The following is a 14,480-nucleotide window of genomic DNA, read 5'->3' on the forward strand; positions in this document are numbered from 1 at the left end:
TTTCAGTGATATATGGTTTGTTGGGATAGGACAATATTTGGCCGAGATACAACTATTTGAATAGCTGGAATCTGAGGGTGCAAAAAAATCAAAATATTGAGAAAATCGCCTTTAAGTTATCCAAATAAAGTTCTTAGCAATGCATATTACTAATCAAAAACTACGTTTTGATATATTTACAGTAGGAATTTTACTAAATATCTTCATGGAATGTGATATCTACTTAATTTCCTAATGATTTTTGGCATAAAAGAAAAATCTATAATTCTCTTTCATGAGTACTACATTTTAATATGTTATTAACAAAGAAATAAAAGAACTTTATTTTTATTGAAACTAAAATATCATGCTTTCACTGTCAAGTGTATTTATTTTCCTAAAAATACTACGTAAAAGTCTGATATTTGTAGTTATAGGTGAAATTAACCATTATGACAAAGTACATTAAAGGTGAATGAATATTATCATGATTAACTTGACAGGGTTATTAACTAAACTTAAAACTATAAAAAAACAATGATTACTTAACTGAAATAAAATACAAAGAAATAAAAAGAAGTTGAAAGTACTAAAATAACTAAAACTTAATGTTAACAACTAAAACATAAAACTAAAATCAACAATATCACTAAAACTTCAAAAGGGGAGATATCAAGAAAATCAATTTTTTTCTATGTTTATGTGCTATAATTGGGTTTGCGCTGCATCTACCAACCCAGAAAATGTTTAAAAAAAACAAACTCAGTAACTTAATCTGCACGTTTCCACATACAGCACTGTCATTTTGTTTTTGTAAGCGATAGCGGTGAACCAGATCTAATGCCGCGGCAATTGTTTGAGCAAAGCATGCTAACTGTTCTGTCGTTGGCTGCACAGACGAGCACAGAACACGATTTAGACTCCCAGTCTCAGAGGAGACAAGAGAGCAGTGGATTTTATTGATTTTATTTACTGTATATTACACTGCTGCCACACAGATCTAATATAAATGTAAAATTTCTTTCCAAGTCATTTACCTTCACAGACATAACCAACTGTTTTTGTAACTCACGTGTGTTTTTAACAGAAACTTGTGTGTATTTAACAGTTTAAGCGCAATAAGACATGAACGAGTTTAGTACTCGCATGCCGTGTGACAAGTGTTTTCTGTGTGCGTGCTTTGAAAAACGTATATCAGAAGTTTAAATATGTTTGATATGGGACTTTAAAATGCATGACTTCAGCACGATAGACATGATAATCAAAACCAAACAGATGTTTTTTGGCACAGCCCTACTCTGGAAAAAGGGACGGGGAGCATCAGCTTGTTTGCATTTAAAGAGACATGCACGAAAACAGCGTGTTTCTGCTTTCACTCAAAATTGTCATTTTCAAAATGATATAATACATTATCTGTGGGGTATTTTGAGCTGAAATTTCACAGACACATCCTGGGGACACCTGAGACTTGTATTACATTTTATAGTAGTATGTACAGTAAGACTCATTTGCTTTCAGTCAGTACTAATAGTCTTGTATTTTCATACAAACCTAAAGATGAAGATGAACAGCATCAGCAGCATGCAGAAGGTGGCCACATTGTCCATGGTCTTCATCAGTACCACCAGCTGCCTGCGCAGAGCCGGGAGGAACCGCACCAGCTTTAGTACCCTGAGCAAACGAAACGTTCGCAGAACCGAAAACCCTCCGTCCGCTTGTCCGACGATCTCACACACACTGTGAAAACCACAAGAGAACATGTGTGGTCAAAATACACAGTATTCACAGGAAATGTAAAGCAAAATGAACAGCACAGAACCTGATGATAACGATGATCCCGTCAAAGATATTGTAGGGGTTGCTGATGTAGTCGAACACACCGCAGGCTGAAAGCTTCAGGAGCATCTCTAACGCAAACAAACTAGTGAAGACAATATTACTGATCTCCAACACGTCTGTCAGCTCTTCCGGCTAAAAGAGAGAATGAGAATATACAATATTACTCCAGTGTTATGTGATATGTCACAGTAACAGCCAATCAATGCATATTTGTTTAAACATGTATGTCTACTAGACAAAAAAAAAGCTTAGAAAAGCAATAGCACACTTCTTCTCAACAAGCCATGTGATTTGAGGAATTCACATCTGTAACACATAGGCTGCTAACAGGAACATATACAAAAGCTAATCTCCAGTGTTGTTACTGTCATGATATTATATTTATGCTTCTCCTCTTTCTCTCCATGTGGCTTTTTTTCATGCCGAGGAAGAGCAGGCGAGCGCTGTTATTAACCGTGTCTACTGTAATGTAAATAATCATTTCCCTGGCAACAGAGTGAATGTCCTCTGCTTCAAACCAGTTAATCTCAGACTCCCTCTCAGTCTCACACAGACACACTAATCCTAACCAAGGGGGTTAATTAATGCAATGTGAGCCAACAAACATGCATAGAATCACACCGCAAACACAGCGCTGTGAGATCATGTTCTGTTACAATGAGTGTTTTTGACACCAGGGGATTTATTTGTATGTGCCAGGAAAGGAGACACTAGAAGAAAACTTTATTGCTCCTTGTCACCATTTCATTTCAGGAGATTAACTGAGGTATTCATTATGGTTATGTTTCATTTAGGTATCAATTTATGTTTTGTGTGTTTCTTAGATGATAAACTTACCAGGAGAAAGCACAGGAGGAATACACAGATTCATATCCAACATGACACAGACACATTGGAAATTGCAAGCAATATTATTTTTTAATCTAACATCAATCCATTTAATTGCATAATTTAAGTACTCAACTTAAGCCTAGACCTCATTTTCAACTGTTAAATAATAATAAAAAGCTAAATAATAATAATAATAATAATAATATATTATGTATTATATTATTTAACAAAAAATATATATATTATTATTGTTGTTGTTTTTTTGTTAAATAATAAAACAAAATGCAAAATAGTGTTATTATTATTATTATATGTAAAAGGATTTGTTCTGTTGTTGCTGTATTGAAAATAAAGTTAAAAAAAAAAAAGTGGAGTACTATATTTAATAATAATATTAATAATAATAGTTATTATTATTATTATTATTTAAAAACTTCATTTAATTGTGTGTAAAAGCTTTCTAAAAGATTTTAATAATAATAATAATAATAACGATAATAATAATAATAGCTGTTGTTGTTGTTATTATTTGTTAAATAATAACAAAAAGCTAAATAGTAATAATAATAGTAATTTAATAATAATAATAATAATAATAATAAAAATAACAACTACATAAATACATTTATTATTAATATATTATTATTATTGTTTTGTTGATGAGTAATAAAACAAAATGCAAAATAGTGTTATTATTATTATTATTATATATTTTAAAATATTTGTTCTGATGTTGCTGTATTGAAAATAAAGTAAAAAAGTGGAGTACTATATTTAATAATAATATAATAGTTATTATTATTATTATTATTTAAAAACTTAATTTAATTGTGTGTAAAAGCTTTCTAAAAGCTTTTAAATATTAATAATTATTATTATTATTAATATTATTATTACTGTTGTTGTTCATAATAAAACAAAATGCTAAATAGCAATACAATTATTATTATTATTATTATTATATGTTTAAAATGATCATCATCAAAAAAAACTTAATTTAATTGTGTGTAAAGTTTTCCTCTTTTAAATGATAGTTTATTTAAATACTTTTATAATCAAGTGTTTTAGTTGGAGTATATGTAGGCAAATCTGAGCAGTTTTTAAAAAACTGTAAAGATCTCTTTAAACTCAGTAGACATATGTAGGATTACAAGAAAATCACTGGTGTTTAGTAGAAACAACTGTGATTTGTGTGTAAATGAGTGTATTATTTTCACCTGCTCATGGTACTCCACTCCCATGCTGAGTGTATTGATAAGGATTGCTATCATTATCCCTCTGTTGAAGTACTTGCTGTCCACAATCCTCCTCAAAACGGCTCTGGCATAATGAACACACATACACACACAGTTCTCACTCCCAGAGTCCTTTTCTTCCTCATCCTGGTTTCTTTTGCTCTGTTCTGAACTGATGTCTGGCCCCTGTTTCTCTGGGTCCGATTCACTGTTGGAGTCGCAATTAACACCGTCACCTTCCTGGGCGCAAATTGGGCACGAGGACGACTCTGAAGACACCAGTCCCACCCTGCTGTCCACACACACGCTCGAGCACTTGCCAGGATACACACCTGCAGTGAAGGATGACGGTATTTATTATTACACCCATGAAGGCTGGGGATAGATGTCTCAAGAAAAGTCTCTCATAATCAGGGCAAATTCTGTCTACACCTGCGTTTTGAGACCCATCTGCAGAGTCTGAATTTTGATTGTATCTTACATGGAATTAACAATATTGATCATTCACCTATTAGTTCATCATTATTTTCTTGTAATTTTATCCAGTTGTTAATCACAAAAGTTCTTAATTTTTTAGTTTTGTGAAAAAAGAAGAAATTTTCCGTTAGGATTCTAAATTCCAAATCATTTAGAAGTTAAATCGGATTTTAAATCGTTTAAGTTCCAAATGATGATGTCAATATTTTCAAGATTCCTGTTGGAATTTCTGTTGGCCGCTGGAATTCAGATCACGTCACTGTGAAATAAAAAGCCGAAGTTGGCTTATCCGTACCTGACGAAGGGCAACCTGACCACATACTGCAAGGTAAAGTTTTATGATATCTATTAAATGCCGTTGCACAGAAGTGTGGGTGAGGATGTACTTTGCCTGCAAGATGCTGAAACGAATCAAAGTTATGAATACATTTTGACAATAATGTTGAAGCAACCCAAGGCTTCCTCACTAGGTAATTTCAGGCAAAAGTCAAGAGGCACAAAAATAATGACTAGACAGAGTGTGAGTTTGTGCAGACGGTTCCCTCAATTCAATTTGGAATTATTAGGGCATGTCAAGTGCGCAAAGCCAAGAAAAAAAAATAAAGAATTCCATTATCTAAGTTATTAAGTTAAAACCCCAGAGACAGAATTTACTCTTAATCCACAAACCCAAAGTCAAATTTTAAACATGACAGCAGGGCCAAAACACTTCACTTTCTGCCTAGAGATTGCAATAGTTGCACTTAATATGTTTTATGTACAGTGGCCTCAAAAAGTATTTACCTTTAAGCCACAATTAATACAGATTACACTTTATTTTGATAGTCCACTTTAGACTTTCTACTAACTAGAAGTAACTTTGCAACTACATGTCAAACTCTTATTAGAGTATTAGTAGACTGTTAGGTTAGGGTTAGTAGAATAACTAGGGATAGTTCACGATGATGAAAAATTAAAATTCTGTCTTTAATTATTCACCCTTATGTCGTTCCAAACCTGTAAGACCTTCGTTCATCTTCAGAATACAAATTAAGATATTTTTGATGAAATTCGAGAGCTTTCGGACCCTGCACAGACAGCAATGCAACCACGTTCAAGACCTAGAAAGATAGTAAGGACATCGATAAAATAGTCCATGTGACATCAGTGGTTCAACCGTAATGTTACAAAGATACGAAAATACTTTTTGTGCACCAAGAAAACAAAAATAACGATTTACGATTAACAATGGTTATTTTTTTTTTCTCTGAGCAAAAATGTATTCTCGTAGCTTCATAAAATTACTATTGAATCAATGATGTCGCATGGACTATTTTAACAATGTCCTTACTACCTTTCTGGGCCTTGAACATGCTAGTTGCATTGTCGTCTATGCAGAATCAGAAAGCTCTCGGATTTCATCAAAAATATCTTCATTTGTGTTTCAAAGATGAATGAAGGTCTTACAGGTTTGGACGACATGAGGGTGAATAATCAATGACAGAATTTTTATTACTGGGTGAACAAACCCTTTAAAGGATTAGTTCACTTCCAGAACAAAAATGTACAGATACTGTCTTTCTTTTTTTCAGTTGTAAAGAAATTATATTTTTTGAGGAAAACATTTCAGGAATTACCTCCATATAGTGGACTTCAATGGTGCCTGTGAGTTGAACAGAGTGAGTACATTATCTGTAAATTTTTGTTCTGGAAGTGAACTACTCCTTTAAGTACTTTCTCATTTACACATTTTCACTGCAGTTCTTGATGCCCAATTTGAGTTTGTCAACTATGTCCAATTTTTCTGATGACCAGGTTTCATTTTCTTTTAAATGTGACCTATATTCGAAATCTGCATTTTCACTATACACTTGGCGAAACATTTACCCTTAGCCTAGGGTAAATGTACTGACAGGTTGCCAGGTCTGCAAACAAAAACTACAGTAGCTGTGTTATTCAAAACTAGCCCAATCACATTTTTCCATGGTTTTCCCCTCCGGCAGCGGTGCAGAGATCACTTTAACCTTCAGATTAAAAAAAAAAAACAACCTGTAGCAATAGTGTAAAAGTATCGCAATTCCACAGGAAAACCACAGACTTGGCAACGCTGCTTACTGACCCGGGTCATATGCGATCTGTGCCACATAGGAAGAAAAAAAATGGAATTTGGTCACTTGGACCATGTAATGTAAAACCAGCCTTGCACTCAGTTAAATGTCTGTTGGGGGACCAGCAAAATACATTAGCAGATAGTAAGCAAACAGTCTACTATCATTTGCCTAAATAGTAGTTGACAAGTACAGTACTTGCAAAGTTACTGATACAGTAGTTAGTTGAATGTCTAAAGTGGACCATCAAAATAAAGCATTACCTTTAGGGTTAGTTCACCGAAAAGTGATAATTCTGTCATTAATTACTCACCCTTGCCGATTCAAACCTGTAAGACCTTCATTGACCTTTGGAACACAAATTATAAAATATTTTTGATGAAATCCGAGAGCTTTCTGACCTTGAAAAAACAGCAATGCAAATACCACAATCAAGACCTAGAAAGGTAATAAGGACATTGTTAAAATAGTCCATGCGACATCAGTGATTCAACCATAATTTTATGTCCTTCCTTACTACCTTTCTAGGCTTTGAATGACACAGTTGTGTTTCTGTCTATGCAGAGTAGGAAAATTCTTGAATTTCATCAAAAATATCTTAATTTGTGTTCTGAAGATGATCTTACGAGTTTGGAACAACATGAGGGTGAGTAATTAATGACAAGATTTTCATTTTTGGGCGAACTATCCCTTTAATATATGAATCCAATTGCATTAGATAACAAAATACAGCTTATCCATGATCTTACCGTGCTGCAGCTTGTAAGTATCATGGTATCCACTACAAACGGAGATCTTCCTGCCATAGAGTCCATGATGGAAACCCGGTGCTTTGACTCCACTTGTCGTGTTTGAGCGACTATGTGAGTTTGCGTACATTTTGGAGGGCAGGATGGTGGGATAGTTCATACCAAGCCTCAAACCCTTCAAATTTTGTAGTGCAAGTGGAAGCGATGTGGTCTTTTTGGCATTTTGAGCATCTCTATCGAGATGCAGGGTTTTCATTTCTATTCCATTGCTGATGTAATGTTGATGCTGATGGGGATGGTGATAGTGCAGCATACAGTATTGGGTCGGACCCATTTTTGTCCCATTGTCACTCCAATATCCATTAGTCCCGCCCGCTGAGAGGGAGCCGCTGGGATTGGATACGCCCCTGTGTCTCTTGCGGCATAATTCACCATAGAGGCGTGCGGCATGCCGGAAAAGTTTACGACAAACGTGGACAAGGTATTTTAGCATTTCTTCGTAGCAGGATCCTGGTTCGGCCAGGCTAGCCAAGGTGGATTCGTTACTACGAAAACGTGCACGCTGCTCCTGCATCAGCTGGTTCTCACGTTGTTTGGTCTCAGAGAACTGTGTTGCTATGACGACCAGGCACAGGTTGATCATGAAAAAGGAGCCTACCTGTGGACAAAAAAAAATATGAGTATGCAACAGAGATATTGAAAGCAATAGTGCAAAAACACTACAGGATTACGAGATACCTAGTATTCATTACACTGTCTTTTCATCAATAAAATTGTGATTTGCATGGCACGTTAAAGAGCACTAACCTTAAAATGTATCTGATAAAAGCTAGAAAACTATTTTCACTCTAAAATTCATACAGTTGAGATCAAAAGTTCACACCGCCCTTTCAGAATCATTAAAAATGTTATTTTACCAAAATAAGACGGATTATACAAAATGCATGTTATTGTTTTTTAGTACTGACCTGGATAAAATACTTCACATAAAAGATGTTTACATATAGTCCACAAGAGAAAATAACAGTTGAATTTATAATAATGACCCTGTTCAAAAGTTTACATACACTTGATTTTTAACAGCCTCTGAATGTCAGTACTACATGAAAAAATATGATATTTAGGCAAAATAAGGAAAATGTACACATCTCCATTCTGGTCAAAAGTTTTCACCCCCGGGTCTTAATGCATGTTTTTTTCTTCTGGAGCATCAATGAGCATTTGAACTTTTTGTAATAGTTGTAGTATGAGTCCCTCAGTTGTCTCAGTGTGAAAAGATAGATTTCAAAGTCATTAGGTCATTGCTGGAAAGCGTTCAAATAACCAAAAATGCTGAAAAAACAAATTTGTGGGACCTGAAGGATTTTTCTGAAGAACAGCAGGCAATTTAACTGTTCAGGAACAGGGACTCATGAACAACTATCACTAAACTTTTGAACATGGTCATTTTTATAAATTCAACTATTATTTTCTCTTGTGGACTATATGTAAACATCTTTTATGTGAAATACCTTATTCAGGTCGGTACTAAATAAACAATAACAATAGCATTTTGTATTATCCCTGTTATTTTGGTAAAATAATTAACATTTTTAATGATTCTGAAAGGGGGGTGTAAACTTTTGACCTCAACTGTAAATAATTACAAAAAAAACAGCAAGTAACACATTGCATGAAATGTTTGAAATTGAAAGACTGAAATAGTAATTCTACTGTAATTCCTGTAAAATTTAAACCTTTGAGAATATATAAAAACCTTTGATTATACACACACACACACACATTTATTTTTTACAGTGTATATGAATGATGGTCTAAAAAAGTGTACTTGCACTACCATTTACAAGTTTGGGGTCAGTATTTTTTTTTTTTAAAACAAATTGAATACTTTCCACAATATTAATAATATTAAGCAATATTAAGCAGCACAACTGATATCAACATTAATACTAATGTTGCAATACTGTATTTCTAATCAAATAATGCAGCTTTAATAAACATAAAAGACTTCTTTCATGAACATTAATACATTTTACCATTCCTAATCTTTTAAAAAATTGTAAGTTAAAGCATAGGTTATTTTAGTTGTTGTTGTAAATTATCCATCTAAAAATACTGACAAAAAGTTTCCAGATTTAAGTACATGTTAAAAAAAAAAAAAAAAAGAAAAAACTTTGTGTTTTAGCTTTTCAAATTGACTAATGAAATCAAGAACCAAAGAATTACTGTAAATACACTACAGTACTGGAAGTATACTGGAAGTATTTGCACAAACTCTGCAAATCAACCTGTTTAATCACAATTTTGTGAAACATGTTAGCATTAGTTGTTTAGCACTTAATACAGCTGCAATTTTATAGTTGCTTATATAGTAGTTTACATCACGATCACTAAACTTGGTTATAGGTTAAAATAGAAGAATGTGATTTGACTTCAGCAGACAGAAAATTATAAGTGATTTTAATACAATGAATTAAATACGTACTTTGAAGGTCTAGCATGATTTTCTCATTATAAATGTAGTCCATTGGTGTAACATCGCAGTAAGTTTCTTAAGTACAAGTATTCAGTTTTAATATTGCTCAGTAACAAATTCTCCAAAAATAATGACTGAATTTTCATCTCTTTAAGTATAGTTATCAAGTTAAACTGCTCGAGTAAATTACACCGCTGATGATAGCAAAAACCATTTCCATGCTGCTAATGAAAGCAGGGACTCCGGCAGAGGTTAAAAGAGAGTAAGACGTATCAGTTAATTAATTACTGTGCACTTACAATGATAAGGAAGATGAAATAGATGAAGTTGTAAAAGGAATGCGCATCCATAACATAATACATGATATCCACCCATCCCTCTAACGTGATGACCTGAGGAGAAAACACAAACAGGATTATACATCTTAAACATCCACCATGCGTGTAATCCTTAAAATACAGCCCTTCTATCAAGTGCCAAATACAAAGGACGTCTTCAGATATTGTTCGTCGCTTCCACAAAACTAGGTCAGGAATGATAAACGTCATGCTGCGGTCAATCGGATTACTCAGAAACCTGATAAATGTCCGTGTCCGTTCCCAATCAGTTTACTAAAGAATGTGATAAATATTGTTGCCCTATAGATTAGATTAGAATGGAACATGATAAAACTTGATTTCCTAGGACAGGTAAGTTGGTTAGTGATGTTAGAGGATTCACTCTCTCTGTAGCCCCTGGCAACCATTCACTTCATTTTCTGACTCTGAAACGAAGTGTCTCTCGGCGCCAAAAGGATATGTGAGGATAAAAAAGATCACCGCCTGCCAGACTGAATATACACTCAGCGAAAATTTTAATGAACAACTTGGAGCGGATCTCTAACACGTCTTCATCCAAGTAGAGAAAAATACGAATTCTCGACCTGACTTCCTAAAAATGATTGATGACTTTGCATGTTTTTTTAACCTGCTCTTTAATCTTTTCGCCAACAGACGTACACACCTGAAAGATAGCAATCCAAGCATATCCAATGTTGTCAAAGTTGATAGCCCCATTATGCGGATTGTGTTCGCTTGCATTGCAGTTGTTGTAATACAAGTTCCAGTTTACACATCCTTGACGAGGGGGATCTTTGAAAACAAGATCTGTGACATTATCAGCCGTGAGTTCACAATCAGCCCCTCCGACTCTGCGTTTGGGGATGTTGGAGCAATGCAGCATTCCATTCTCCCGAGTGGTGGAGCAAATGAAGGGGACATCATCCGTCTCGTCCACCCTGTAGTATTCACTCACAGACTCGGAAACATTATACAGCCTGCAGAGAGAGCACATGGAGTAGGTGAGAGCAGGGTTATTATTGTTAACTAAAACTATAAATAAAATCGAAAAAAATTAGAACATCTAAAATGCAGCTTAACTGCAGCTTCAAAGGACTCTAAACGATCCCAGTCGAGGAAAAAGTGTCTTATCTGCAAAACGATGTGTTTTTTTTTTTTTTTTTTGTAAATTACAGTTTATATACTTTTTAACCTCAAACATTTGTCTCGTCTCTGTGTGAACTGCTTTTTTCCGGTCATGACAGTTAGGGTACGTCTAAAAACTCCCATTTCATTTTCTCCTCCAACTTCAAAATCGCTCTACATCGCTGCAGAAGTACCAACCCTGAGTTTACAAATTGAACATGCAAAGATGATAAAACACCCTTTACAAAGCAATGTAGGCCGATTTTTCAGCTGGGATCGTTTAGAGCCCTTTGGAGCCGCATTTAAACTGCATTTTGGAAATTCAAATTTGAGGGCACCATAGAAGTCCATTACATGGAGAGAAATCCTGAAATGTTTTCCATAAAAACACACATTCTTTAAGACTAAAGAAAGAAATACATGAACATCTTGGAAGACAAGATGTGTAAGGTTGACTTTTATATGGAATTAAAATCACGTTTTGTTTGTTAGCATTAGTTAATGCACTGTGAACAAACATGAACAAACAATGAATGACTGTATTTTTATTAACTAACATTAATCAATAGTGTAATAAATATTAACTAACATTAACTGAGCTTAATAAATATTGTTATAAATGTATTGTTCATTGTTCGTTCATGTTAGTTAATACATTAACTAATGTTAACAAATGAAACCTTATTGGAAAGTGTTACTGTTGTTATTATTAAATAACATTAACTAACTAGCAATTTGTTTGTTTCAGTGTTTATTATTTTTTGTTAATACTTATTAAAAATACAACACTTTATTGTTAGTGTATTGTTAGCTCAGGTCCATGAAATAATATTAACAGAAGCAACGTTTGATTTTAATAATTAATTAGTACGTGTTGAAATTAATGAACTAATAATAATAACTGCCTTAGAAGTCATTTTCACTGTAAGTTCGTGTTAACTAATGTTAACCAAATGAACCTTACTGTAAATTGTTAACAAAACTTTTTGAATTTAATTTCTTATTTTAGATAGTTTAAGCAAAATTAAAAAAAAAACAAAAAAAAAACATGAAAAAGTAAAACCAAATAAACAAAAAAATAAAATCAACGAAAAGCTACAGACTTAAATACATACATACACAATGAAGAAAACACAGAACAAAATTTATTTAATTTTAAATTACTTTAACTTTTTTTTTAATTAAACTAAAATGAAAACAAAAATTACACAAATTAAATGTAATTTAAAACATTAACAAAAACTATAATAGTACAGTATTACTAAATTAACACTGGCACTGTAACAACAGCTTTTATTTATTTATTTATTTAGTTAGTTACTTAGTTAATCATGAAACTACAAAGCTTCTAAATAAGAAAATGTATATTGGTGTTTCTAAAAAAATGTTCACTTTTCAATTTTCATTAGTTTGGTAAACAAAATAATCACAACAGGGTTAAATTTTTCACGTAATGTCATGCTCATATTTTTCTAAAATAAATAAATAAAAATCCACATGTACATTTTTTAGCAGCTTGTTGAACAAAATATTAGTAACAGGGTCGAATTTTATTTTATATTTGTAAATATATAATGTTCATGTTGCTTGTAAATAAATAAATAAATAAATAAATAAACATAACTGTCATTGCATTCCCTCTCTAAAATGTTGATTTAGTCGGTTTCAAGCCTGTTCAAGGTTCAAATCATAAATTTAAAAAAGTTTAATTATACATATTATCATCTTCTCATAATCTGTGGAATATGATTCACATTTATTGCAGTAAAAACTGATTTAAATTATTAATTTCTATCATTATTCACATTATTTAATAACTAAAGTTATTCCAACATTCATTGTCTCATATAAAATTTAGTTTGACAACCTGAGGTTGGCAATCAATATTTTGTTGGTTTATTTATCCATCTTATCTAATTTATTTATTAACTTATTAAAAAAAACCCCAAAAAACAGACCGCATACTGATTTAAAGCTGCAATTCTTAAAAAAAAACAAACAAAAAAAAACAATGAACATTTTTGTGTACCTTTCATCAGTACACGAAACTCAAAACAGAATGCTAATTTACTTGACATTTATTATTTGCAAATTGCACTGCACTGCATTAAATTATTGACTTGGTGCTCATAGCCTAAAGCTGCCATGTTCCTGTCACAGAAATATAACCAATTCAAATCCCATTCAAAACAACCACAACTGTACCATGAAATAGCCTTTTGCAAAAGAAAAAAAAATTAGATATGCTCTCAAAACAGTAGCACTACATCATAAAAATTACTGAAAGGTTTACAGTACAAATTACAACATTAACTTACAGCAAAGTTTTTATGTGAACATCATCCTCTCTATATATGAAGTTTTTAACATTGTAGCAACATAATAAGCTTAAGACTCGTCTGACTAATGCAAACAGAAGCATCCCTCTGTCACCACCTCAAAGCTCCAAAATAATTTGGGGCTTTTTGTTCTTTGAGCATTTACAAACCATTTGAGCCAGGAGAGCTTCTGCTTTAATCTGTCTCACATCCTGCTTATTAAACTCAGAGGCAGAAGATCTTAAAGCTGAGCTATTAGGTAATCACATCATCTGCAAACATGTTTATATTAGCTTTTAATAGAGGATGGTGAAGAAAATGGCCTGAGAATTGCCCCATATGTTACTTACCATATCTGAAAGAGCATGCTTTTTTAATGCAACATGTAAATGCTATAGAATGTTAAATGCTAAAAATTCCATTGTCCAATGAAATAGTCCTTCTAAAACAATATTTCATAAAAAATGGTGTTAAATTATATAATAATTAATGCAAATACGCAATTTTAAACATAACAGATTTAAAATACACAACTGGTCAAACACACAAATCAAAACATCTGTCAAAATCATTAAGACTAAAGGAGGGTTTTGAAGAAAATAGCCTGAGAATTCGCCCATGTCTTACTTAATGCATCTGAAACTTTTCTACTTTTAATACTTGCAACCATGCAACATAAATAACCCCCCCCCATATCTAGTATTTTTTCCAAAAACACAATAAGTCTGAGCTGCAACTGCATATATTTTAGGCCTTCCACTGCAGATTTCAAGCCAGTACATTCAGAGGGACTGGATCCAAACCATAAAATTTGTCATTTCTAGTGCTTAGATAAAACAATTCCTTCTTTTGTCACACACACACACACACACACACACACACGCACACACAGACACAGACGTCATCTGTTTTGAGAGCTCATGCACTGAACGTATTACGCAGATATTTTGCAGTTTAGCAAAGACCTGAGAGAAACAAGAAACTATTTACTTTCTAAGTTCTGTATTTAATTGCACCACGGTTCAC

At 33.1% G+C, this 14,480-nt stretch overlaps 1 protein-coding gene across 4 annotated transcripts in view; it reads right to left on the reverse strand.

Moving 5' to 3' along the window:
• The window catches only part of cacna1hb (calcium channel, voltage-dependent, T type, alpha 1H subunit b), a 98,509-nt gene that overhangs the window by 28,275 nt on the left and 55,754 nt on the right, over positions 1–14,480 (reverse strand). For all 4 annotated transcript variants that reach the window (XM_051105394.1, XM_051105397.1, XM_051105395.1 and 1 more), the window contains 6 exons: positions 10,676–10,988; positions 9,973–10,065; positions 7,198–7,855; positions 3,867–4,216; positions 1,799–1,950; positions 1,531–1,716 (listed from right to left, as the gene is read on the reverse strand). In XM_051105394.1, coding sequence (XP_050961351.1) covers positions 1,531–1,716; positions 1,799–1,950; positions 3,867–4,216; positions 7,198–7,855; positions 9,973–10,065; positions 10,676–10,988 — 1,752 coding nt within the window. The remainder of the gene's footprint in view (positions 1–1,530; positions 1,717–1,798; positions 1,951–3,866; positions 4,217–7,197; positions 7,856–9,972; positions 10,066–10,675; positions 10,989–14,480) is intronic.

The sequence above is a fragment of the Labeo rohita genome, unplaced genomic scaffold (assembly GCF_022985175.1).
Source record: "Labeo rohita strain BAU-BD-2019 unplaced genomic scaffold, IGBB_LRoh.1.0 scaffold_98, whole genome shotgun sequence".
NCBI classification, from domain to species: Eukaryota; Metazoa; Chordata; class Actinopteri; order Cypriniformes; family Cyprinidae; genus Labeo; species Labeo rohita.